The sequence below is a fragment of the Polypterus senegalus genome, chromosome 18 (genome assembly GCF_016835505.1).
Source record: "Polypterus senegalus isolate Bchr_013 chromosome 18, ASM1683550v1, whole genome shotgun sequence".
NCBI lineage: Eukaryota > Metazoa > Chordata > Cladistia > Polypteriformes > Polypteridae > Polypterus > Polypterus senegalus.
Genome location: NC_053171.1, coordinates 68,146,911 through 68,173,338, shown reverse-complemented (window position 1 = coordinate 68,173,338; position 26,428 = coordinate 68,146,911). Strand labels below are relative to the sequence as shown.

The following is a 26,428-nucleotide window of genomic DNA, read 5'->3' as shown; positions in this document are numbered from 1 at the left end:
AGTTGCACCGTTTATACTTTGACGTTTTCAACCATAGACTGCCTTATAGGAATAAAAGTACTTTTCACCTTCTTGTTTGATTAAGTATCCTCATTGCAGTGGCTCATCATGGTTTATGACTATCAGTAGTCAGGGTTCAACAGAGTGTAGGTAGCTGCTGACAATCTGGACCTTCACAATGCTTGACTATGTTGTCTGGTCCTGTTTTTGCAGAAGGATACAGATGATGAGGTTAAGGACCATATTCGACAAAATCTGCACTTGCGAGAAAAGGTAAGCCTACAGGTCCTCGAGGTGTGTGTGTGTTGTATACTATAGAATATAGATAAGTATGGGTGTGTCACCTTTTTATTGCAAACCCCAACTTCCTCTCTGCATGCAGAGCCTTTAACATCCTTATGTCTGTGCAGTTTGAAATCAAACTTTTCTCTATATTTTGCCTTCCTCACCTATCCTGTTTTCCAGTACTTTCGTGTGGTGTATCAAAGTAAGAGCACCTATACATCAGTTGACTGTCTTAAGGTCAGAAGAAGTGAAAAATTGATGGGATGTAGATTGAAATACAGCCACCAAATACTCTTAGGCTATCTAAGCTGGTGTGCTACAGATGTTGAAGAATGCTAAATTGTGTTGACACTCAATTCACTTTAACTAGCCAACCCGCGGCGTACCATACGCCGCATAATCAGGCCGTTTTTTTAATGAATTTTAAGCACAGGCAGAAAATTAACATTTGAAAAATCGGTAATGTAATAAATCGGCAAGAAAAGCAACATTGTAACAATGCACGGAACGAACCAACACACAATCGTCCGTGACTGAAAACCGGCGGATCGTCCTCGCACCTTCTGCTGCCAGACGGAGGGATGGGGGTTCACGGCGCGGAGAGTGGAACGGGAGGAGAGAAGGACGTCCATTCAGCTCCGTCCGTCATGCTAGTCTGCTGATTTATCGTTCAGTATGTACTGCCCGGTCATGTGCCCACCTCCAACTTGTCACTTGAGTCGTCGTCTTTACACAGTCCAGATGTACATGTGACTGACGTGGACTTTTCATTGCTCCGTGCGGTTTTGGCCGCTTTTCTATATATAATCCACCAAGACACCTGACCACGGTAGTAGCGAGGTGGGAGGGGGGTGTGTACAAAGTGCAGGAGCATCTAAGAAGACGCATGTTTGTCGCGACGCAACCAGTGGGAGCGTCAGGGCCGATCCTGGGTAGACGGCCGCCTTTGTGCGAATGTGGTTTCGCCGCCCTACGTACCTATTTTCTATTATGATATGACGGATATTACTATTAAATGTACTACTTCAAACAGGATTAAGACGGTGTTAGGGTTAGAGTCGGGATGTATAAATAAAATTTAATTTCAAACGATTAATTTTAAACCAAACCAGCCTAGATTAGAAAGCCGGTTTATTTAATCGTTCTAAGCGACAGGCAGCTCTGCACACAGTGACAGTCAATTCAGAGATCGCCGCAGCCCGCTGTCTTTGCCGCTTCTCTTGACTCGCAATCCCGTTGAGGAACGTACGCGTCTCACATGAAATCTATCGCCTTTGCGACGCAACTATTAAACATGCAAGTTGAACGTTGACTAAGGGACTACACACATTTAGAGAGCGTGTCGTAAACACATGGTAAGCAATGGAACCGTTCAGACAGAGCGTGCGATGAGCGGCGACCATCAAAGGCTTATACGCGCCGCGCGAGCAAATCGCTATGTATGTGGAGTCCCTAATAGGCATCAACGCATCGACTACAATACACGCCACACGCAACTTTGTCAAACTTTGCTCACTGCAAACGCCGCCGCTGCTATAGTCGTTGGCGCCCTCAGACTTTAAAATTCAAAGGCGGACAGCCGCCGGTCGCAGCGTCGCCGGCTGCTGCACGTCTCCTCAACGGCCGCCTTTGTGTTTGGCTGCCACGCGCGGGCACGTTTTGCCCGTCGCCAGAATCGGCCCTGGGGAGCGCATGAGTCGGAATTCCACGGTTTGCAGCCCGAATGGGGCTCAACGGCTTACCCACGCCGGGTAGACACACGGTCAATGTCATGCATAATTATTTATTGAATGCTAAACACTTCTGGAAAGACACAGTTGTCTAAAAAGGGAGGGTTTGAGGATACAACAGAAAGTGAATGACTTTTCATTGCTCTGTGCGGTTTCGGCTGCCTTTCTATATATAATCCATCAAGACACCTGACCACGGTAGTAGCGAGGGGAGGGGTGTGAACAAAGTGCAGGAGCCTCTAAGAAGACGCATGTTTGTCGCGGATGCGAATTGCTGTATGTAGCGTGTAAAACAGTTTGCCATGGAGCACGTGGTGGAGCGTCGTAACCGAAAACTCAGTTTTTAAAGACTGCTCACTTCATTGTGTTTTAACCTCAGTTGTAAAGGATTGTTTTAAGGATCCCATGGGATACCCCTCGCAAACCGTTTGACACGCTGCACCATAGAGTCCGGACATATTCATGTAATCAGCGTATTGTTGAGCAGACTGTATAACAATGCCTCTGTGACTAAGAACAACGGACACCACGTCACCGAAGTTATCCCAATGTTGGCAAACAAAGCTAAGAGCCATGTCACGAAGTTTGAGAGCAACAGTCTCGTCAATGACATTTCTCCAAAAAAACCCGACTGACAGAAACAGTTACCTGAAGCAGGAATTTCCATAACATTGAAAGAATTGTTGTTTCCATGAAATACATTTGAAGCGGCAGCCATGGAGGGCAAAAGAATAGTCAACGTGGCTCACAGCTGGGTTTGGACCGGAGCACAGACCAAAGCGAGCGAGTATGTGTTTGATGAGCTGTTTGATTTGGCGGGCAGTGGTCTGAGGTGCGTTCCTGAGCACGTGGGAGGAGGGGTAGTTTCTGGGCGGGGCTTCGTTGTTCCTTTGCATGGTTTTTCATGGTGTCGAAACCAAAAAGAATAATGAAAAGTCAACGTGGCATAGACGTGCATGTGGACTCCTAGCACAGACGAAAGGGGCTAACTGGGTGGTCGCTGAGTTTTTGCGTCCGGGCACATGGGCAGGCAGTGTGAATGCCTAGAGAGCGATGGTAGACGCGGGCCGGTGAAAAAGGAGTGTTGGTGGGTAGGAAAACGTCTTCCGTGTTCCTGCAGGAGCATCTAAGAAGACGCATGTTTGTCGCGGATGCGAATTGCTGTATGTAGTGTGTAAAACAGTTTGCTATGGTGCAAGCGGTCATGCGTTGTAACCGAAAACTCGGTTTTTAAAGACTGCTTACTTCATTGTGTTTTAACCTCAGTTGTAAAGGATTGTTTTAAAGATCCCATGAGATACCCCTCACATGCTGCATATGGCGATAAACATGCCTCTATGAACAGTCAACGTAGCTCGGAGGTGCATGACATTAACCTGCCCTGCACCGCATGTGGCCTCCACGACAGACGAATATAAATGACGCCACTTTTTCTGTGTTCTTGCGTCTGACTTGGTGGGCGTGGCCCTGCGAGTTGTCGTCGTATCCAATGGAGTTGGTGGGCGTGGCTCCTTCCTTCGTGCACCATAGGTGTCTCACTTGTCGGCGGCTTAGTGAATCCACGCCCCTTCCGGCGTGCTTTTCATGGTTGTCTTGCCTTAGTGAATTATATATATAGATACTCCATTGGTGGCAGGGATGTGGAATGACAGTTTCAGTCCTTTTTTTTCCTTGGTTGTTTTTTATTGCTTACAGTCTGAAGATCCAGCAGTACGATGGCAAATGAACCTTTATAAAGATGTTGTGGTGAAGAGTGAAGAGCCTGCAGACCCAGAACACACAGTCAACAGGGTGCAGAGAATTTCGGCTGCTGTCTACCACTTGGAGCAGGTAGGTGTAGGTGAAATCTAATCATACCACTTTGCACATTTCTAGGAGTTGTAAACCCATGATAAAAGAGCTAATGGTGCAATCCTTCAATTATTAAGCATCTTACCCTCCCTACTAGTTATTGTGTTGAGAAATTTTCAGTCTGTGTTTCTTTTCATAAGGTTGAGCAGCCTTTAAGGTCCAAGAAGGCAGTGTGGCACAAGCTTCTATCTAAGCAGCGTAAGCGAGCAGTGGTTGCATGCTTCAGGATGGCACCTCTCTACAACCTTCCAAGGTATGATTGTCCCCTACTGGGCATTTAGGACCCACATGCTGTGAACATACAGGCCAGAGCTGCTTCATTTTGCCAAAACCATTAGACTTGTGAAGGCTGAGCTACAATCACAAAGTCATCCTCTTGCTGATGCCCTTCTTGACCACCCCCTGACGATATAAAGATGGAGTGTGGCCTCCATCTGTAGAGGTATATAATCACTTAATACACTCTGCTACCCCAGAATAAAGTACCACTTTCAAAGTGAGACTACCCGTTCTATATTATCTTTTGAGAAATGTGCCAGTCTTTCAGCAAAGGCTTTGTGCTCTGTAGTGATTTTAGAGAAATTTAAATAAGGAATTGATAAATCCTGCTGGTCTTTTAAAAAATCATTTTGAATGGAGATGTGGCACAATCCGCTGCACTTAAAATGTGCCAGCTTTTACACTGAGATCTGACATGCTCTGCTGTCTTTGTTAAACAACCCATCCTTTGAATTGAGGCTTGGCACGCTACAGATTTTTGAAAAATGTGCTGGTTTTTTAGATGAGCTTTGAAGTGCTCAACTGATTTTTGAGATACATATCAGCCTGCCAGGTGACACTTGGCATGTTCATCTCCTTTTTTTACAAAGGTGCCAGCCTGTAACTAGAGCGCTGTTCTGTTTTTTTTTTTTTTAGAAAGGTGAACTGGAGCTTGCCATGCTCTTATGCTTTTTGGATTGCAATCCTTTAAACAGAGGCTTGGCATTCTCTTGTTTTTTCAGAAATGTGCCATTCGTTGAGCTGATTATTGACAATTGATTTTTTTTGCTTGATCTGGTATTTCTGTGAAGTGTACCAGCCTTTCAGTGATTTTTTTTTTTTAGAAATTTACCAGCCAGTGAATTAAAGATAACATACTTTTTTAGAGAGTGGTTAATTGGGGCTTTGCAAACTCTGATAATTTTTGTGAACTGTTTCAACCCGGAATTGAGGCTTGCCAAGCTCTACTGCTTTACAGGAAATATTTTTGAGGTGACTGGCATTCTTTAATTTTCAAGAAATATATCAGTCAGTGAACTAAGGGTTAGCGGGCTGTTTTTGAGAAGAATAAACTGCATCTTAGCATTATTTTTTGAAATGGCAGCTTTTGAACCAAAGCTTGGCATGCTCTTCTTCTTTTTGAAAAATATGTCAGTGTTTAAACTGGCATTTAGCTTGTTCTGCTGTTTTTGTTTTGTGATATTTTCCAGCTTTTTATGTTGATGTTTGAGAAATATGTTAGAAACTTGGCACATTCTGCTACTTTTTGAAAAACATTCTAGATGAGCCTGTACTGCTTTTTAAGAATCACAAAAGGCTTTGATGCAAGGCTGGACACACTCTTCTGCCATTGAAGAACTATTGCAGTCTTTAAAGTGAGGCATGAATCTGTATGTGCTATTTATTTCAGTCATGAAATGGGAAGAGGTGGAAATGGGCTTTAGACTTGTACAGCTCCTGCTGGCTTCCAATGGCAAGCTTCCTTTCTCTGCCCCTGAGCCATCTTTGGGCAGTCAAGTTTGAGAACAAGCAGAGGAGCCAGCATTCCCAAGCACACTCTTCTCTCTTACCCTCGTCCACTCTTTTTTCCTTATGACCTTTGTTACCTGATTCCTATATATGTCTGTATCTGGCAGAGTCTGTGAAAGAGATGATTCCTGTTCCATTGCCCATGTGCTCATAAACTAGCAAATCCACCTCTTCACTTCAAGTACATAGAGACAGAGGATGAATGTCATTTCAAAAAGCATGTTTTTACACCAAGCATTTATAAATGTTTTACTCAACAAAGCAGCAGCTTGGTAGGGGGCAGGTTCCCCTGTAATCTGGGCAAGGGGAGCACGACAGAGCTGCAGCCTGGTTGTCAGTAATGCACACCGGTTATTTTTTTCCTATCTTACGAGTGGTGACCTTTCTCTCTTCTTTGTTTTCTGTTCCTTTTTAAATGACCCATGACCCTATTCATCAGACACAAAAATAACAATTACTTCCTGAGCTCCTACCAACATATTTGGCTGGAAAAGGTGCTTGAGAAAACAGACTATGACAGTCTGGTCTTCACCTTGACGGTAAAGTAAGCTGCGGCTAACCTGCCTGTGTATAAGCAGCCCTTCCACCCCCCCACTCCCGCCCCTTCACCGCCCTGCCCCCCTCTGGAATTCCCACACCAACCTCAGCGGATTCTGATTGGTCAAGCATTGCTGCACTTTTGAGTTTTCCCAGTTCAACAGCAGACCACGTTAAAAAGTGTTCCAAGATCATATAGTCAAATCTTTTAAAATCTAAATTTTATCAGTTTAGCAGATATTTTTAGAATGTGAACACGGAAGAAATTGAATGCCAAATCTACAGTCTTTAGATACAAACTGTGGCTAACAGAAAACTACCATGTGGAATACACCGGGTTCACTCCAGGGGTTATGTCTAGCGAAAAATATTTCTCTCTGTTATTTATTGCAACTTACCAAACAGGAAAATCAATAAATGACTTAGAAATTTAAAATATTCTCAAAATTGGGAAAATACAACATAAACATGACACATTACAATGTGCTTAAGATCAAGTAGCACCAGAAATTCATAACGTAACAGATTAAGAGTAAAACAAAAATGATCACACCAACAGTAAATGCCCTAGTATTCTGTGTTGGTCTCAAAAAGCAGCATAGTGTCTTAGAATGACACATTTTGTATAAGATTGTTTTGTCATGGGAGGGCTTTTCGGGACACCCTACCTGAAATCATTAAATACCCTTTTACTGAATGCACAGATTTATTTCTGTACACTACAGTTATGTTGCATCTCTGTTGCTACTCCTATTTCTCTAACCAGACACAAGCTTTTGGGATTTACAGTCCACGACTCAAGTCCACTAACTTCAGACTTTCACCAAAGTATGGCCATATTGTGGCTTATTTCTTACATCCTTCTTTGACTCAGCTAAGAGAAGAACTTATTTTACTGATTGTCAAGGCACAAATAGAATCAAACGTTGAAAGTTGGTTTAGTAAGTTTTAATTTATAGATGTTATAGTTAGTGTTATAAACCAAAAGCAAAATACAAATGTGGCTTTTCATACCATTTCAATGCAGATCATCCCACAGTTGTGAAAGCAGATGAAGATCAGCAACACATTCGATATTTATATGTTTATTCCAGATGACCCATAATATTAGTAGTTTCACAAGGACACTGGTCAGATTTTTAATTCAGTTCAGCTCTTTGTGGTCACTTTACTTTGTAGCTAGGTCAACATCTCATCTGGTTTATTGTCAGTTTTTTTTTTCTTTGTCAGTCTTCTCTCTGTGTGTTTCTGTCTCACTAGCCAGCACATCAGTTGACTTTCTATTATCCTCTTATTGTCGAGGCTCATAAAACCTGCCTTTTTGACCCCAAGTTTTCTTCCTGAAGGGGAAGCTATACTCAGTGTTGCAAACTCATCCTGCCCCCCTCCAGGAACCCATAAAATCTAAAGTTTTTCTGTCTCCGATATTCTGAGCTCATAAAAGTAAATCATCTCTTCTGACATCACAGACAGCACTGTGCTTCACATCCTGAGTCAGTACTTAACAGAGTCTTCTAAAACACACACCGGGTTAGGGAAACGTCAATCACAGCTGTTCTTATACCCTAAAACAAATAACTCTTTTAATTCTTTTTACTTAAAATATGTGCTTACTTTCTTTAAACTATCTGATACAAATTTCCCTAAACAACATTATAAACATAATGTAACATACAAACATAATAATGCTAGATATTACAAATGCACAACAGCAAAAAAAATATTAACAAGCAACATTTCTGAAGACAATTGAATATTTTTTAATCCCCATTACAATAGTACAGTGCAGTACTTTACACAATAGATAGATAGATGGCACTTTATTTACAGAAGCTCAATAAATCTTATAACAAACAGCAGCAACAAAGAGAAAAATTACAAAAAAAAGAAGAAAAAACATCTTCTGACTTTGCTAAAGATAAAAGCTAATTTTATACTTGTGTGTCGAGCCTACACCATAGCTATGGGCATATGCACACAAGTAAAGTGAATCCATTTCCTGTTTACATTCTTTAGGCTAGAAATCATCTCATTGTCATTGTAGTATTGTGATGAGGTATTACCAACTGTATTTTGTAAATTTTCTGACAAGTCTTTCCTCAATCTGCTCCATTTTTACTAGCAGAAGACAACGGAAATCATTTCAGGAAATAAGTATTTACCGTATGGGCCAATCAGAGTTGTAGGGGTCTGTGTTGACACTACGTGTAGTCACATTTTGAAAAGGTACAGTATGTGTCCAGCTATGCAATAGTTATGGTGTAGGCTCACTACATGAGTATTCATCAATCTTAAGAGAGCAGACCCAATGAGGCAGCATAAAGGTGTATTGCCATATATATGAAGGAAACACATATGTATATATATATATATGGAGGATAATAGCAGAAAGTCATGAGCCTTGACCAAAATAACTCTGAAAGAGTTGTCATTAGGTACACACAAATAATATAAAACCACCTTAAAACTCACAGCCTCCCTTCTTGCCTGCCTGCTAGTTATCTTACAGCTCCTTCCCCTCCTGCTCACTGCTTCCTTTCCACTCTTCACCTTGGACTGTCTTCCTCCTGTCACTCAAATGCTTGCCAAAATCTTCTTCCCAACTGTTTCTGCACTTGGGTTCTGTATGGAAGAGACTTGTATCTTCTTGACAAAATCTGCTTCTGGGTTGATTTGCCTAATTACTTAAGGGTCAGGATTGGCTACAGACCTCCTGAGACATTCACCTAGTACTTGCTGTAGTAGTCCAAGTTATCCCTGCCGTTTTGAACCCCAACACCCATTTTAGGGGCTGTTCCACCCTAGGTCACCTCTTCATAGAGGAGCAATGTATCTGATATGAGTGGTTCCTGTTGCCCTTCACTGGAGTGAGGGAGTACAGACATGTGTCTGCCCCCTACTGATCTTCCTTAACACTTCTGCTCTTCTTTTTAACACTTCTGGGGTACCCGTAGCATCTAAAGTATAAAATTGCTAAAACCCCTACTTAACAGAAGGCCAACAGTGTTAGGTTTTAGACTACTCACCCTCTTTAATCACAACAGTATATGTTCTTGTGCTGTCTGGGAAGCATAACTTTCTTGACTTTGATGGCATCATTTCCTATAAGCCAGGGATCTTCACTCTCAGTCCTAGAGGGCCACAGTGACTACAGGCTTTCGCTCCAACCAGTTTCCTAATTAGAATGCAATACTTATGATAATGAGGCTTGGTATTTTACTGTATGACTGTTAGTGCTATGTATTCATCCAAGACAAATTTTAATTACATTGTAGAATTTCCTTTCTGAGAACATTTTCCATATGTTCACAAATGTTTTGTGGACCAGAATGGACTTGAATTTCTCAGTCCTGCCCTTTTCTTTCTCATTGTCAGGTCTCAAGCAGGGTTCTTCCCCTTTGTGTGTGGTGTTGTAAACTAAGTCCCAAAGCACATATATCCCAATGTGTTCCAGCAGCACTTACAGAAATTGTCCACTAGAAGGGGGTATCTCCATAAAACCCTGACTAGTGATAAGGGCAAGCACTGAATCTTTATGAAATAAAAAGTTTATTTTCACAAACTGTTCTTCAATAACAGTGAAGCTCCATGCAGCACAAGAAGTAAATGGATTGCCCAAAAACACTACATCAATCCAGTATAAACAAAGCAGTAATCCAGAAACATAGTCAAAAGCCAAAAAAAATTGAAATACAATAAATCAAGGAAATCCAAGTAAATTCTTCAGCTCCTAGACACATTCAAAATGAACCACCAGGAACTGTGGAAAACCTTCAGATTTAAAGAGTGGAGGACAGATTTATAGAGTGGTAGGGATTAGCAGGTGGCCCCACCGCTAGGGAGACCACTCACCAAACAAACAGAAAATAGCAAAGGCAACTGATACAAATAGACAAAACCAAAAATCAAGAATTATTTACATAACATAAATCAAAAATGAACAAAAGAGACACAAACATGATTTTGAACCCCAAAACCCTAGCTGAGTCATGACAGCTGGCGTTGAAATTCATGCTTTGTGTCTCTTTTGTTCATTTTTGATTCTTTCATTTATTTTGATTATGTTAATTGTACTTTCTTTGATTTTGAGGATCATTCTTTGTTTTCAATTTTGTGTGTGAGCTTCCTTTGTTATGTTCTGTTTGTTTTATGAATGGACCCTTAAGAGGCAGGGCCACATGTCAGTAACAGCCAGGAACTACCCTCCAATACATCCAGAGGGTCTCCCACTGTTCCTGGAGGTTTATTTCAAATATGCTTAGGAGTGGTGAGATTACTTGTGTTTATTGTGATTTTTATTAATTATTTGGATCTCTGATTTTTCGACTTTACTTTGTTTTTTGATCTTCCTTTTAGAATCTGTTTTAGGATTTGTTTGATTTTAATTGCCATCATGTTCAGGCACTTTTATCTTTGGTATTTGCATTTCATTATTAACTGGACACAGGATCTAATTAAAACTTAAATGCAGGTATTTAAAATTAAAATAGGCATTTAAAGGTTCCGAATCGTAGCAAGTGAATTAACTAAAATGAAGTAAAAAAAAAACATTTTTCCTTTGGTGAGAAATAAATGGGTTCTAATTAGGAAATTGTTTGAAGTGAAAACCTGCAGCCACTGTGACATGTACGAGTGTCCCCACTAAGCTCTTCATTGCCCTTTGCAGGGACTAGCGGCTTCTGCTGATGCTAGCCCAGTGCACCTTCTACCAGGGGATCATATGGACTGATTTATGTTTTGTATTGTGAACCAGCTGTTGCAGCCCCCATTCACACTGGGTCCTCTGTCTCTTTATACATATATACACCACATATGTATAAAAGAAAAGCATAGAGAGAATGACAAGAAGCCATCATTAGTGTACTGTAAAACAGTTGAAATTAGGACTCGGCATTAACGTTGAAGTGCACCATCTATTTGAATCTGTTTTGCAATGTAGTTATAAAATGCATTGATTTTTTCATTCCAACAGATGGCACATCACAAACATTAAAACTGGCTTAATGAATCCCATACCAAATGGCATCTAACAGACTGAGATATAGCAGCAGTACAGATATACAGACACTTGTCCTTTTATTAAGATGGATAAGCTGATTTCTGTCCATCAGTTAGTCTCTGTTGGACAAATTCAGTGTTAAACATTTACAATCAACCATCTGTTAGAATGTATTTTGTAGTGCATGTAGTAATAAAATGCATTGCATTTTTTATTCCAACAGATGGTGTATCAAAACATTAGCACTGCTTTTATGAATTCTGTATCAAATGGCACATAACAGAAACATGGCAACCAGACGAACACACAGATTCACAGATGCACATATTAGACACTTTCTTTTATTAAGGTGAATATTACAGTGTAAATGCAGAAAGCAATATCACTTTATTTATAAATTATTAAAGTGTAGTATCATGTGAATAATGATAAAAAAATTGTTTCTATGCCATCAAGATAATAGACCATAGTAACATTACTGAGTAAGTGACCAGCATTTCTTGGCTAGATCTCCTCTCCGCAAAGCAGGCCTGACTTTCAATTTACAGTCTAGATTTTCATTTCAAAATTTGGTAACATACTGGTAACATTTGGTAATATAACATACTGGTTAAAATGAATATTTTTTTCACTTTATTAATATTTGTTAAAGTTACTTGTCTTTATCACAACCTATTGCTTTCTTGGGGCTTGCTAGTATTCACATTAAATGTGCTTTGCCAACTTCATACTCTTAATAAGTGACAACCAAGAAAGGGAATTTTGCCTGCATAATCAGTGACTGGCAAACACAGACCATGATGGTTTCACCTCAATGAGAACCGGAATGGAGCTGTAGCATATCAGAGCAGGCTGTTAGCTAGTAGAATATATTACTACAGAGTAAAAATTAAGAAAGCAAACTTTATGTTGATTGAAATCAGTTAGTATTTCTTTGTATAGTACCCTTCTGATCAAAGCTCTTGGGACAACTACTGAGGAGTTTGTGCACAAAAGAAGCCAAGACTTGACCAATCAGTCCACACTAAGTCATTAACTGCTTGAGCGCCGCCCCAGTGTCTATGCTGTCTTCCTTTTCTCCTCCCACTAACCCTTCCTAATCTTGCTCTTACCCCCCCAGGCATCGCTCTATTAACCTCTTCCTCTGTGGTTATCAGAGGTTTTGGATAGAGACAGAGGAGTACTCATTTGAGGAGAGCCTAGTTCAGGATCTGGCAGTAAGTACAGTACAGTCCTGGCCTCTCTGTGCTTTGCTGCAGACCGCAGCACCAGCTGCTGTACGCTTTGCAAGCACAATTACTGCCAACCCGTCGACTGGATGTAAGGGTGATCTTGCAGATATGTACTGGGTTCTGCTTAATTCTGGACTTAATTCCAGTCTTTCTTCAGAGCCTGACTCCCATTGTGTATATGTTTTGTGATGTCTTTTAAAAAGTTATTTTACTGTTTGCTTGAGTATGAACTCCACAAAGACTTGAAACTGCCTTGTTGATTTCGGGCTCTGTATGGAGGGTTATTGTTCCATTGGATTGGAAGTGGAATGCATGGGGTTTGAATTCTTCTTCTCATTGAGCTGACGCCAAAAAACCTGGCTCTTAGATATGAAATGGGCTGGATGGAGCTACCAGCAAATTGTTCATGTTCTACTGTGTTGGGTCGCACATTCTGGCTGGATGAGTTTTGGAAGGTGAGTGGGCTCATCTGACAGTCCCAAAATGCATCAGGAGAAAAATACATGCAGATAATCCAAGGCATACAATACAGTGTATAACTCCACTCTTACGTTAGTTACTTGCCAAAGACAAACCTTTAAAATTAAAAGAAAAAGACAAGAACAGAAAAAGATTGATTCATATTTATTGAAATCATTTTTCGGAGAGCCTATAAACCGGGTTGAGTAGTTGGGGAGGTAAGCCAAAGCCATGTTGTATAATGAAGAACTGTAAGTATCACTGTACATTAGGGTGGTCCAAAATAAGAAACCTAAGTTTTATTTTTTTATTAGAATTATAACAAATGCACAAATTTTTAATGAAAATAAAAAACATTTTGAGGTCACTTCATTTGGCAGTTTTTATGTCCTCTGAAATGAACAGTAAACAACTGTTCCACACTTGCCAGTCTACAACATTAGACCAGTCAAAGAGTAAACTGTTTCTGTTCCTCGTTGTTTGTACATTTCAATGAGACATATTCCTCTTTTACGTGCATTATTCACAAGCATCAAACATGCTGATAGTTCACAAAAGTAGTTGAAGATTGGATCATCTTTACACTGTTCTGGTGGTTTCTTGAGAAACGACTGAGAACTTTCTTTGCCATAACAGCATCAAAGAAGGATGTTTTTCTTTCTGTTAGCAGATCCTCCAACTTCAGCTGCTCGGCTTCATTTGTCCACTTAAGACATCTAGGAATGTTTGGTAACTGTGGCTGCTGCAGGCTTTACACCATCATTTCCTTTGATTCTGCTGAGAATCCAAAAGGGCAAAGGCTATAAAATATTCAGACAAAAAAAAACACAGAGGTGCCTTGAAACTGTTGCATACTAGCAATAACCTGGTTTGAGTAAGTACTGATAACAATTCAATGTCATTGAGAGGAGCTCTGATTGCAATGGTGTGTTGTTCCACTGTCTGACCCAAATAAGACTGACAAACCGAGAAAATCTGCGATGACCTTGGATTCACATGCAGTCATCCTGAACTGAGCCTTATAAAGGAAGACTTTCAATCCATAAATACCTTTCTCCCTCCACCCGGTGTGATATGTTGGACCTGGAGCTCAAAATGGTTCACTGCCTTTGTGTATACCAACCAAAAAACGAGAGACTAACATAGAAGTTCCTGATAATCGTCCCTTGGATGCTGGGCTTCAAGAGTACTTGGTAAGCAGTCAAGCATTTCATGTCGCAGTTTTCACATCACTGGGTCCTCAAACAGGTCATCAGTAATGGAATGTATAGTAATAGAATATTCTCAGTGTTCTTTTTTTATATTGTTTACTAATCACATAGGCAATTAAGAATCCCATGCATACGTAGTAACAACACAAATAAAAAATGGAGTGACCTCCAAATGTTTCACAAATGGTGCCGAAATTTCACAGGTAGGTAAGTTATCCGTAATGGATCAAAATATGCTTAGTGTAGACATGACTCTACAAAGATCAGCTCTTTGCTTTGGTTTACGGACCTCCCTACTGTGCATCCATTACAAATGTAATAGTTCTCTAAATTCAACTTATTTGCTTACTATGCCTGTCCATTGTTTTTGCTGCCTCACAATTCTAGGAGATGGTGTTCTAAAACTGGGCCCAGCCACCATCCTTGTTAGGACTGCACATTCTTTCTATGTCTGTGTGAGTCTTTCTCTAGGGACCCAAGTTTTCACTCTCACACCTGTAAAGGTATGCCCTGTGTGAGTGTTAATGTTAATTAATGTGTGTGCCACAATGTGATAAAATATAAGCTATAAGATGTCCTAGTGCAATGCCGGTTGGAGCCCTTAGTGGGGTGGACAGAAGTCGCCTTTCATTGTCCATAGCGGGAAGTCAGTATTATTAGACTTTGATGACCTTTTGGGTGGGTCTCCCTTGGCGCCTGGAGTACTCACCTCTTCAGTAGTGCCCTTTGCTATTATACCACAGTCATTAAGGAGCGCGCACCCCTTGGTGTGAAGCATATTCCATTTTACTTACGTGAAAGGCATCCCGTGAGTAACATTGCCCACTCAGCATTATCAAAGCTCAATGACTGGGGGTGGGAGGGGTTCCCCTTAGTGTCTGGACTGCACACCTTTAACTTTCATAAATTGCACCCCTTATATGACTGGATTCACTGGCTCTGACCTAGTGTTTGGCTCTGCTGCCTCACATTTCAAAGAGACATTTGCACATTCTACCTATGTCTGTGTAGATTTTGCTCTGAGTATGCCAGTTTTCATATCTCCTAAAGATGTGCAGGTTAGGTAAATTGTCACTTGTACTTTAGCATTTGTATAAGTGAGTGGGTTTGTATGTGAACTGCTACACTGCTCTGTTCAGGGTTGGCTTTTTTCTTGCACCCAGCAGTGACAGGATAGACTTCAACTCTTTGTGACCCTGATTTGGAAATGTAACCTTAGGAGAGTGATCAACTAATTGAACATATAGTTTTGATTTTTTAATAATAGAGCCAGTACTGTTTGTGACACCAAAATGATTATTTAAATTGTTTGGTTGGACCCTACTTAAGGTTTCAGTTTCAGAAGGGATATTCCAGAAAATGGAGAACTACAGGGCAAAACCTAGTAGTCACTCATAGATCAGCAAGTTGTTTAGGAAGCTATTTTGACCGCTGGGTTGTGGTGCCCTCTGTTTACAAAAATGACCACAAATCCTCCCAGTTTGTGTGTGCTTTAGGTGTCTTTGGGAATGTCCTACCTTAGACCTTACACTTGCAAAAATAGGAATTTGGTAATCTGTTTGATTTTATATGGAGTACATGAGATTTTGGCAGAGAAAACATTGTTAGCTTTTTCAGTTTTTGGAAAATTTCAGCATGGCGAAAACATAATTGGGTTATTGAGTACTATTTTGTACCTTGCCCTCTAATATTCATTCATCTATCCTCCTGCCTTCGTTATCTGGAGGGAGTACTAGGAAATCAGTAGATTAATTTGTTAACATTTTAACTACAATGAAATGCAATACATATGTAGGTGGGCTGTTTAATACTGGCACCGTTTTATCTTGTTATTTTTAAAAACATGTTGACCAAATGATCGGTTGCTTTTTTCCTATGGCACACCATTTTCTTATCAGTTTAATATGCAATATAAAAGCATATTGTGTTTTAATTCATATCCAAAAATCACATGTCATAACTAAAAGGAAAACAAACGTATTGAATCTTGCTTAATGGCTTCTCCAAGAGTATTTCATTTCATTTAGGACCACACATTAATCGTGCCAAAACTGAATACTCAAAAGTTTAATTTAAGCAGTGCGTTTACAGTTTTGAAGTGTGGGTTGTTAGCAGTTTTAACTAATTACTGAATATAGTGAAACATTTGTTAGCATCATCGAGCTTGGTTTCTTTGTTTCTTTTTATTTATACCTTCTGTGATAACCAGATTTTTTGTTTTCCCCTTCTTTCTATATGGAAGAGGGTAAAATCGTGATTTACTTTGCTGGCTTCCACCCGCTGAATGAGATGAGAGCTTTATCAATTCCCTGTTACCCCAACTGTTTAGATGCCTTTTCCCTCAACTTTTGATGTGGATTGGTCATTTGATTACATTCACTTTTGGCATGATTAATGTGTGCTCTTGAATCGAAATGCAGTACACTCAGAGAAACTGCTAAGCGAAATGCTTTGCTTTCAGTTGTGACATGCGATCTCTGGACATGAATAGGATGTTCTGTTGCATTTTAAACCAACCCAAAAATTGTTCATTTGATTGATTGTGTTTTTAATTATGACATGACAAAACAGTTCCAAAATTAGATGCACCATGTACATATGCATTACTTTTAAATGTGGTTAACATGTTGGGTTGTATTTAATTTTGGCATGAGTAATCGTCCATAGCTTACAATCTGGTGTTTATTTGAATGAAATACTAGTACATTCATTTTTCAGTTATTGTGTCTTTCTAGTTTATGATGGCTACAGTCTATTTTTCTTTCCTTCTTTCTGTATTCTTTATAAAAAAAAGTTTCACTATCCTTAGGTCAAAGGTGACATTTATTGTGTGGCACATTGTTCTTGTGTAGATCAAGGCAATATTCTGTATTTGCAACTCAATGAAAGCTAGAGTCAAGGATACATTAGACGAAAAAGTGTTGGTAGTTCTGAATTTGTTTTCTGTTGATCTGATTTTTCATCTTGAGTGAGATATTTTTAGCAGGGAAAAATCGCATGTCAGAACATTGACATGGGCTGTTATATCCATCCATCCCATGCTGCACTCCTCTCATATCCCTTTGAAATGTTCCATTAGCAACTCCTAAGGATATGTGCATGTATGCTTTATGAAAGCTGGAGAAAAAAATTTATGGTAGAAGCTGATCTGATTTTCATGATGTCATCCTGCATTAACCTGGCCATTTTCTTGGAGGTACAACTGGGCAACAAGTGTGTGGCATTCAAAAACTCTTTTGTGTGAACCTCTGCATGTGCTTGTTTTTATTTCTGCATGCAACACTGTTTTGATAAGGCAAAATGTTTGATCATGCTTGACTCTGTACGAGTGTCTTGCTTAAGGTAATAGTTCATGTACTTCAGGTCAAGCACACACTACCATCTAGTTAGAAAGGCCTCCTGCTCTACAGACTTCACCCCTGGGTGAAGTGTACTTCTCTTTGGTGCTTTCTTCTCAACTCCCATACTGCTTACATTGTAGTTAAATTCATCATGTTCAGTGTTTTGAAGCTATTAAAAATGTTTGAACAGTCCCACTGTTTGTCTGCCCCACTCTTTTGAAACACCTGCTGGTGTACCACAGAACTAAAATTTAGCGATGTGATCATTAAATAAAACTAACAAGAAACAATTTTTTTGTTTGACTGGCCCAGCAATAACAGTTGTACAAATTGGTGGGTTTCAGAAGCATTGGGAGTGTTGCCCATTAGAATATCCAGCACAGCCAAATATAAATGCTGTATCTTGTCTTTGGCAACCTGTTTATATTGTCTGCAAACATAGATTGTTAAGTCACACATATTGACAGCCTGCAGTTTTTATGCCTTTTTAAAGTTTATTTTTTCTAAATAATATCTACATTTGCTCTTTATATTTTCAAAACCATAAAATATAACATGCCGGTTATTTCAGGTAATATGTTGTAAAAGATGTGTAGACAGTGATTATAATTACAGTAACTCCACCATTGTGAAGGGCAGAAGACCATAAGATACCCAGGTGGGACTTACTCTGTCAGTTGAACTATCCATCAATAGGATGCAACTTGCTCCAATACTGTGTGTATAACCTTGGAGGTAGCTACGTCTGGGACGCTATTGTAAGTCTGGATCAAGCGAAAACATACCTGAAGTTCCCCATAATGTTATCTCATACTTGTCTCCCAGACTTCCATTTTGATAGACAGACGTTGAGAGATTGCTTGAATCATTAACAGACAGATTGCAGGAACATCTGTGTCTGCTAAGGGGAGTTCTCACCTTATCCTGTCTCTGGACATCCCCCAAAATTTTGAAAGGGCCTACTTGACTATTCACCAGTTGAGCTTAGAGCCAGGAAAAGATTTGGTAAGAGCAGGAAGAAGACTGTCCAGAAATGCGAGAAAAGTAGATGGAGTGAACAGGGGATGAATAAAAGAACAGCAAGGTATGCAAAAGGCCCTGACCTCCTACCTTGTGAGTCACAGAGTGACTTTTGTTTAGATGGTCTCAGATGCCTGTTGGCTTTATTGCATTTAGATTTATTTACATGTATTTGCTTAGCAAACACTTTCATCCAAAGTTACTTATAAAAGAGGTCAATATAATCAAGTAAACATTAGTCTGGGGGACTTAAAACAAGTGTTACAGAACTAAGAGTACAAAGTTTATCATCACAAGTGAAGACCTTTAAATCTAACAGAATGCTAAATTAGCATTTAGTATCTTTCCATAGTTTTATGAACCTATCAAGGCCATTTTCAATTAGACAATTACTATTTTATCAATATCATTTTTGTGCACTTATCCCCCAAATTATATATCCTCTTGTTTATCATCGTCCCTTTTTTTATACATATTTATTTGGCTTCCTTAACTTTAATGTGGGCTTTGCGTCTGCTGGGAAGGGCTCTCAAGCTGCATTATCTATGTTGCGCTGTTTAAAACTAGAATCCCTGAAGCCTACGAAAAAACTTGTAATCACGGGCCACCTTAAATTCCTTCACACCTCTCTGTCTGTGTCTTTTGTTTTGCAAATGTGTCGATCAGCACAAGCAGCAAGCAGCCTGGTATCCCATCATCCACCCATCCATCCCCCAACCCCCACCAACGGAGCTGGGTCTGTCGCAAAATTCCCAGAGCTCAGGTCTCTTTATCTGGGAGTGAGGTGCCTGGAGTTGTATAGGGAAATTGTAATATTTTGTTACTTGGAATACATACATTTCATGTGTGTTCTGTGTCTACAACGATCTGTGTAAGTATAGAATGACAGGATCTGCTGAACACATAGCTAAAGCAGAAATTTTTTCCATGTTATTCTAATAATGACATGAAGTGTATAATGTGTGACTTTAGTCCAGATATCAAATTAACATGTGTGTTTTTATTCAAGAATATAACCAAAGAAAAAAAACATCATTCGATTTTCATGTTGCTATCAATGAGTTTAAAACAAAAGCTCAAATGTCAAGTGACAGGTAGTTGATGTGTATTCTTTAACGGTGCAGAGGTAAGAACTGCTGCCTTATAACCCAAAGGTTCCGGGTTTGAGGCCAGGTGCTCCGGGTTTTGAGTAGTGAGCTGCTATTATTGCTACAATGGTATTACTCTAATTATTGATCTTGTCTTTACTGCATTTTCAGTATCATGCACCATAATGCAGAGTACAGGCATGATCGAAAAAGAAACCATTTGTGGTAGCGTTTTCAAATAGTGACATTTTCATGTATGAATGTGTGTGTGCGTGCACGAAAGAGGCAGAGACAGATTCGATCTCATTCAAGTGACAACAAGATACCAAGAAGACATGATTCACCAGCATTTGTGTGTCTGCTTATATCCCTTCAGCGATATCTTTTACAAGTAGCAAAACTTTACAGTGGCTGTTACAGACTGAAATCAAAGGCTTCTTCTTTTTGGGCGCATACACCGTCAGCACAGCACTGCCAGATCTAAACACTAGTATGGAGAGTTGCTTGCATACTAAAATGACTATAGCTGCGGGTGGAAGTCCCATTTTACTTGTGGTGCAGAGTTATGTTGCAGTACAGCAGTCTATTAGCCAGCAAAAGTGCTGTGAAGAAGCTGTCTGTTGTTACAGTTCTGCCTTTGTCCAGAAACGGCTCCATAAGCTTTATGACCACAGACTCAGAAAGTCTTTGCCCTGGGTTGTAACTCAAAACATACTGTAGTTCTCAACAAAACGTTGCCATTTGTTTGAGATTACAGCAAATCTGTCGTTTTTCACACGTTTTTCAAGGGTGCCTTTGTTGTCAAAGTGTAAATGCTGCAATGTAATCTGATGGCAGTCAAGGGACATCGTATCTTTGATTGCTGATACAACAAATAGTTCTGAGCAGGCATCAAACATGGCAGCAACTGTGGTCATCGCTGCTCTTGTGAAAAGAATGGAGATAAATGCCATCAATTCAGAGAGGAAGAGGCAAGTTTGTTGTACCACGTGAATGTCACTGACAGAATAAAACTGAATAATAAAAAAACAGGCAATAACTTTTACCAGTAGCCAAATTTACACAGGGTGTTACAGACTCAAATTAAATTCAAGTTTTTATATCTGTCACCTCACTGCCAGATAAGGAGACTTGAGCTCTGAGAATTTTGAAATGGACTCAGCTCCATCACTGGGGGAGACAGGATAGCAGACTGCTTGTGCTGATTAACACATTTGTAAAACAAATGGAGAGGTGGGAAGGAATTTGAGGTGGCCCAGGATTATGAGTTTTTTCGTAGGCTTCAGAGATTCTAGTGTTAAGGGAAAGCCATCCATCTTTCCTTAAGAAATTTCTCAGGTCACTGTGTTGAACCTCAGGCAGTTCATTGCTTGTATGCTTTAAGTGCAGATATACAGTCATATGAAAAAGTTTGGGAACCCCTCTCAGCCTGCATAATAATTTACTCTACTTTCAACAAAAAAGATAACAATGGTATGTCTTTCATTTCCTAGGAACATCTGAGTACTGGGGTGTTTTCCGAACAAAGATTTTTAGTGAAGCAGTATTTAGTTGTATGAAATTAAATCAAAGTTAAAAAACTGGCTGTGCAATAATTTGGGTCCCCTTGTAATATTGCTGATTTGAATGCATGTAACTGCTCAATGCTGATTACTTGCATCACCAAATTGGTTGGATTAGCTTTTTAGGCCTTGAACTTCATGGACAGGTGTGTCCAATCATGCGAAAAGGTATTTAAGGTGGTCAATTGCAAATTGTGCTTCCCTTAAACTCTACTCTGAAGAGTGACAGCATGAGATCCTCAAAACAACTCTCAAAAGATCTGAAAACAAAGATTGTTCAGTATCATGGTTTAGGGGAAGGCTACAAAAAGCTATCTCAGAGGTTGAAACTGTCAGTTTCAACTGTAAGGAATGGAATCAGGAAGTGGAAGGCCACAGGCACAGTTGCTGTTAAACCCAGCAGGTCTGGCAGGCCAAGAAAAATACAGGAGCAGCATATGAGCAGGATTGTGAGAATGGATACAGACAACCCACAGATCACCTCCAAAGACCTGCAAGAACATCTTGCTGCATATGATGTATCTGTATCTGTTCTACAAGTCAGCGCAGTTTGCACACAGAGCATTTATATGGCAGGGTGATGAGAAAGAAGCCCTTTCTGCACTAACGCCACAAACAGAGCTGCTTGTTGTATGCAAATGCTCATTTAGACGAGCCAGATTCATTTTGGAACAAAGTGCTTTGGACTGATGAGACAAAAATTGAGTTATTTGGTCATGACAAAAAAGCGCTTTGACTGCTGAAATACTACCGTTTCCATAAGGCATGTCATATATTAAAAGGAAGTTGCTACTTTGAAAGCTCAGCCAATGATAAACAAAAATCCAAAGAATTAAGAGGGGTTCCCAAACTTTTCGTATGACTGTAAAAACATTAAAATATTTCCTGTACCTTTGCTAAAGCACCACAGTGCCAGTAGCTGCAGTAAAATTGTAATGGTGCTGATGTGCAGTGCTTGTGATTGATTACTACTTTAAGCATTGGAGTTAATGGATGATCCTTTTACTCTGGAACACCTTTGTCTTATAAGGAAGTCACTTAAGCTGATCTGGAAGAAAGCCATGACAGTAATATATACAAAAATACGTATATGTACCATATATAATTTTTCCTTTTTGAAAACCATTTAGAAGACAACAGTTTGGTATGGCTGTCTTGTGGAATTTCCAGTTTTTTGTTAAAAAAGTTTATGAAAATTTGATGTGCATGGCCGTTATGTTTAGTTTTTATGTCTAATTTTTACATTAAATCCAATTTTTTTTAAATAATTGTAACTTGTGAGTGTGAGTGATTAATGGATTTTATTTTAATGTAACAAATTTCTTACCTCCTATTCTGAAATCTATGTTTGCTGACACTTACGTCACACTAGGTGGCCTTTGTTTGTGGCATGCTTTGTGCTTGTGCTTGGGATTCTCTCCATTGCTTTGATGTGAAGTGACTTATGAAGCCCTAATTCTTAAGTACTTGTGGTGTATTGTAAAATAATAATTAAGATAATTATTTGGCAAAACATATGAATTCCTCTATTTCAGTTAAAAGTTTTACTTTGAGATAGTGTTGTTTTATATACACTTAACTCTTAATGAAAATTTTTAATTTAAAGCACCAAGGAATACAACACTTACAGAAAAAGAAATGTTCATAAGCAGAACTGTAGGTGTCACTTTTGCTTTTTTTTCTCTGTTTGCTTGCTTTTGGTTGATATATTGAAAAAATAATGGCCTATATTGAATGTTTCTGTTCATCAGCTGTTATTTCTTTGCTGATGCTTGTTGGAATTTGTGCAGAAACCACAGAAGAAGGTCGAGGAGGAGGAAGAAGAAGAAATTACTAAGCAACCTGATCCCCTGCACCAACTCATTCTCCATTTCAGTCGCAACGCACTTACAGAGAGAAGGTAAGCATGAAAGAAAGCCTTCCAGCACAACAAGAGCAACTTTTTATTTACAAAAGCACACTTCTATAAAGTTGCATTTTCAAATCCAGCATTTCCATTTGAAATGTATATTCCTAATAGCACCTCTCCCTAAAGACAATGGGCCTCATGTATAACGACATGCATAGAATTCACACTAGATCATTGCATACGGACAAAACTGGAAACGTGTATACACAAAAATATCTGTATGCATAAAACTGCGTACGCCAAGTTCCACGCACTTCCTCTTTACAAACCCCAATGAACGTGAAATGTAAGCCCTACCCTGACTCCTCCCAGAAGTTTGCATATTTGAATATGAAAATCAATGTACATAGCCCCCTTACATTCCGTGCTTTGTTAAATGACAATTGAAAAAGCTTGTGGAAAAAAGAAGAGTTTCAGCGAATGTGAAATGGAGGTAAGGAAAAACATGCACCACAGACAATATGTAACAGCACTCTGTATGATTTTTTCTTCCTGATGAGGTTTCCATTGAGGGATAAAGTGAGTTTGAAAATGGACAGATATTAGGGCTGCGAAGTGATCAAGTATCGAGACCATTTATCAGTGTTACTATTATGAAACCATTACTTTTACTTTCTCCCTCTGGTCTATTTAATTGCGCAACACAATGGAATTGAGAAGTCTTTGGTTTTTCTAGGTCCTGTTCACACCTATAACATTACCATTTATGATCTTTATTGGAGGCTGCATAATTGTTGCCTTTTGAAAAACCTGTCATCATTCAGATTATTATTAGACACTATGTAACCAGCAATAAAGTTTATACTTGCAAATTTAAAAATACAGTTGGACACCTGTATCCACTGGTTCTGCATTCTGCAGACTCAACCAACCTCAGACTGAAAATATAAAAAAAAAATCCAGAAATGTATAAAACAGAGGACTTCAACCTGTCATGTGCCTAGCAAAGTGATCTGTAGTCATACCCTGCTGTAGCTGCCCACCATAGGAGTTGAGTAAAATGACGCATAGAATTAAATATACAGCTTCTATGTGGCAACCAATTGTCGAACCACCACACTGCACTTCAAGCGACTAGCTTAGCCCACAGTTCCTTTTTTCTATTCTGCAGATCAATCAACTACATTCTCCGGCAATCACCTCCTGTATAAAAGGAAAACTCTTTGACCAGGTTTATACTTCACGCGACGCATGCTGCAGCAGATGCTCCTGCTACGCAAGCGTTGTACGTTGTACTGTTTATACTTGCGCACGTACTTTATGTAAATCTGGAGGAATCCTCCAGGTGGCAGTGCAAGATATTATCACGGTGAGAACAGGTTTGGCTTTGCTGTGTTGTGAATTGCCTGAAATAGCCATTAAATTCCGATGACACCTTACCGTAATATCTCTAAAAAGGATGTTTAATGAGTAAATCCATCAGTCCAGAGATTTGTCCATTTCAGCTAGCATTGGGCACGAGGCAGAAACAATCCCTGGATGAGGCATCAGCTCATCGCAAGGTTAATACAAGCACTCACATACACTAGCGTCATTTTAGTGTAACCAAATTTGCATATTTTTCTAAGGAAACCGGAGCACACTGAGGAAACCCAGCAGGAAAACATGTAAATTCCAGGCAGGGAATATCAGCGATGTGACTCCCTGCAAGACAGCAGCGCTAATGCTCCACTACCGTGTCACCCCGATGTGTGTAATTATTGACAGTATTCATTATTTAAATGAAATTAACGACTTATATGTAAAATGTAACATACATACTTTAATGCATTTCATCATGAAAGTGATATCTATACTAATAAAAGGCAAAGCCTTCACTGACTCACTCACTCACTCACTCACTGACTGACTCATCACTAATTCTCCAACTTCCCGTGTGGGTGGAAGGCTGAAATATGGCAGGTTCATTCCTTACAGCTTCCTTACAAAAGTTGGGCAGGTTTCATTTCGAAATTCTACGCGTAATGGTCATAACTGGAAACTGTTTTTCTCCATTTACTGTAATGGAGTTGAGCTCGAAAGCCGTGGGGGGCGGAGTTTCGTGTGACATCATCACTCCTCCCACGTAATCACGCAGTACGTAGAAAACCAGGAAGAGCGCCAAAAAGCGCTGAAGAAAACATGCATTATATAATTGAGAAGGCAGCAAAACAAGAAGCGAGCGAGTGACATATACAACCATATTCATGAGTGCTGCTACTTCGGAAACAAAGCCCGGTGTAAACCTAAAGTTTAAATTAAGTTCATAGACAGGCTGCCGCTGGCGTTTGTAATTTAGTGCCTGCCCATATAAGGCCGTCCGTCAGCGGCAATCCAATAGAAACACTGCCGCTAAATATTCACGGGTGAAGGACTGTGCTTATGCAGAGGAAGATGAGATGGTCAGGGTGGTGTTTGGCACAAACTCAGCGAAACTGCAAGAGAAAGTTTTAAGTCCCGGGTCTTAGCTAACATTAAATACAACCGTGGACATAGCACGACATGGCACCAGCACAACTGGGAAATTGCGATGCATGTACACCGAGCGGCTCACGTGAACTGAAGCAGTGCACAGACAAAAAGCAACAGTTCCAAAGAGCGCTGAACAAAAACCGAATTACACAATTGAGAAGGCAGCAAAAAAATATGAAGCGTCTGATACTTACAAGCATATTCATAAGTCCAGCTACCGCGGAAACAAAGCACACGGTGGAAAAAGTCAATGTCCTGCTAAAGGAAGACATTGTAAAAAAAAACCTGTGCATGCAGTGTGTCACATCTAAGATAAAGAAAAAGACGAGCTGTTTATTGATGCAGTAAGAAACGAATCGATGAATGAAACCTGTTATCTTTACAACGATTGACAAACACGGAATGTAACTTGAACACAACACATCCTACAAATACGAACCTGATTGAAAGAAATAATGATAATCAAATCCTTGATGACAGCAACACTCATAACACTCACAAAACAATTACTGTATATTGACAATCCTGTTACGTTATTTTTAAAATGTTCCCTTTTCTTTTTCATAACTTCTTTAACACACTACTTCTCCGCTGCGATACACAGGTATATATATATATATATATATACCCTGATCTACATACTCTCAAATAGACAAGCCACACGCCGTGGCACAATTGTAAATTGCCGACATCCGAGGTTCGATTCCCAAGAGGGGATGCACTGAGTATGTACGCTTCCCGATTCATTTTACCCTCGCATCCCCTTGGTTTGGGACGTATGAAAAAATATGTGGTTAACGCAGAATCATGTTACATTATTTTTAAAATGTTTCCTTTTCTTAGCACAAGCACAACTGAGAAGCTTCGATGCATGTACTCCATAACGCGTTAAAAAAAATAACGCATTTAATCACACTTTCAATTCCAAGCAAAGGTGAATTTTTGTCAATGCATGATTTCCTGGT

General features: G+C 39.7%; 1 protein-coding gene across 15 annotated transcripts in view; it reads left to right on the top strand.

Annotated features, from left to right (window-relative positions):
* Positions 1-26,428, top strand: part of ryr3 (ryanodine receptor 3) — a 539,734-nt gene that overhangs the window by 429,248 nt on the left and 84,058 nt on the right. For 8 of the 15 annotated variants that reach the window (XM_039741278.1, XM_039741272.1, XM_039741267.1 and 5 more), the window contains 5 exons: positions 214-273; positions 3,711-3,845; positions 4,007-4,119; positions 6,094-6,193; positions 22,894-23,003. In XM_039741278.1, the coding sequence (XP_039597212.1) occupies positions 214-273; positions 3,711-3,845; positions 4,007-4,119; positions 6,094-6,193; positions 22,894-23,003 (518 nt within the window). Of the gene's footprint in view, positions 1-213; positions 274-3,710; positions 3,846-4,006; positions 4,120-6,093; positions 6,194-12,310; positions 12,408-22,893; positions 23,004-26,428 lie in introns of all 15 variants that reach the window. The other 7 variants (XM_039741277.1, XM_039741276.1, XM_039741275.1 and 4 more) reach the window with 1 other exon arrangement.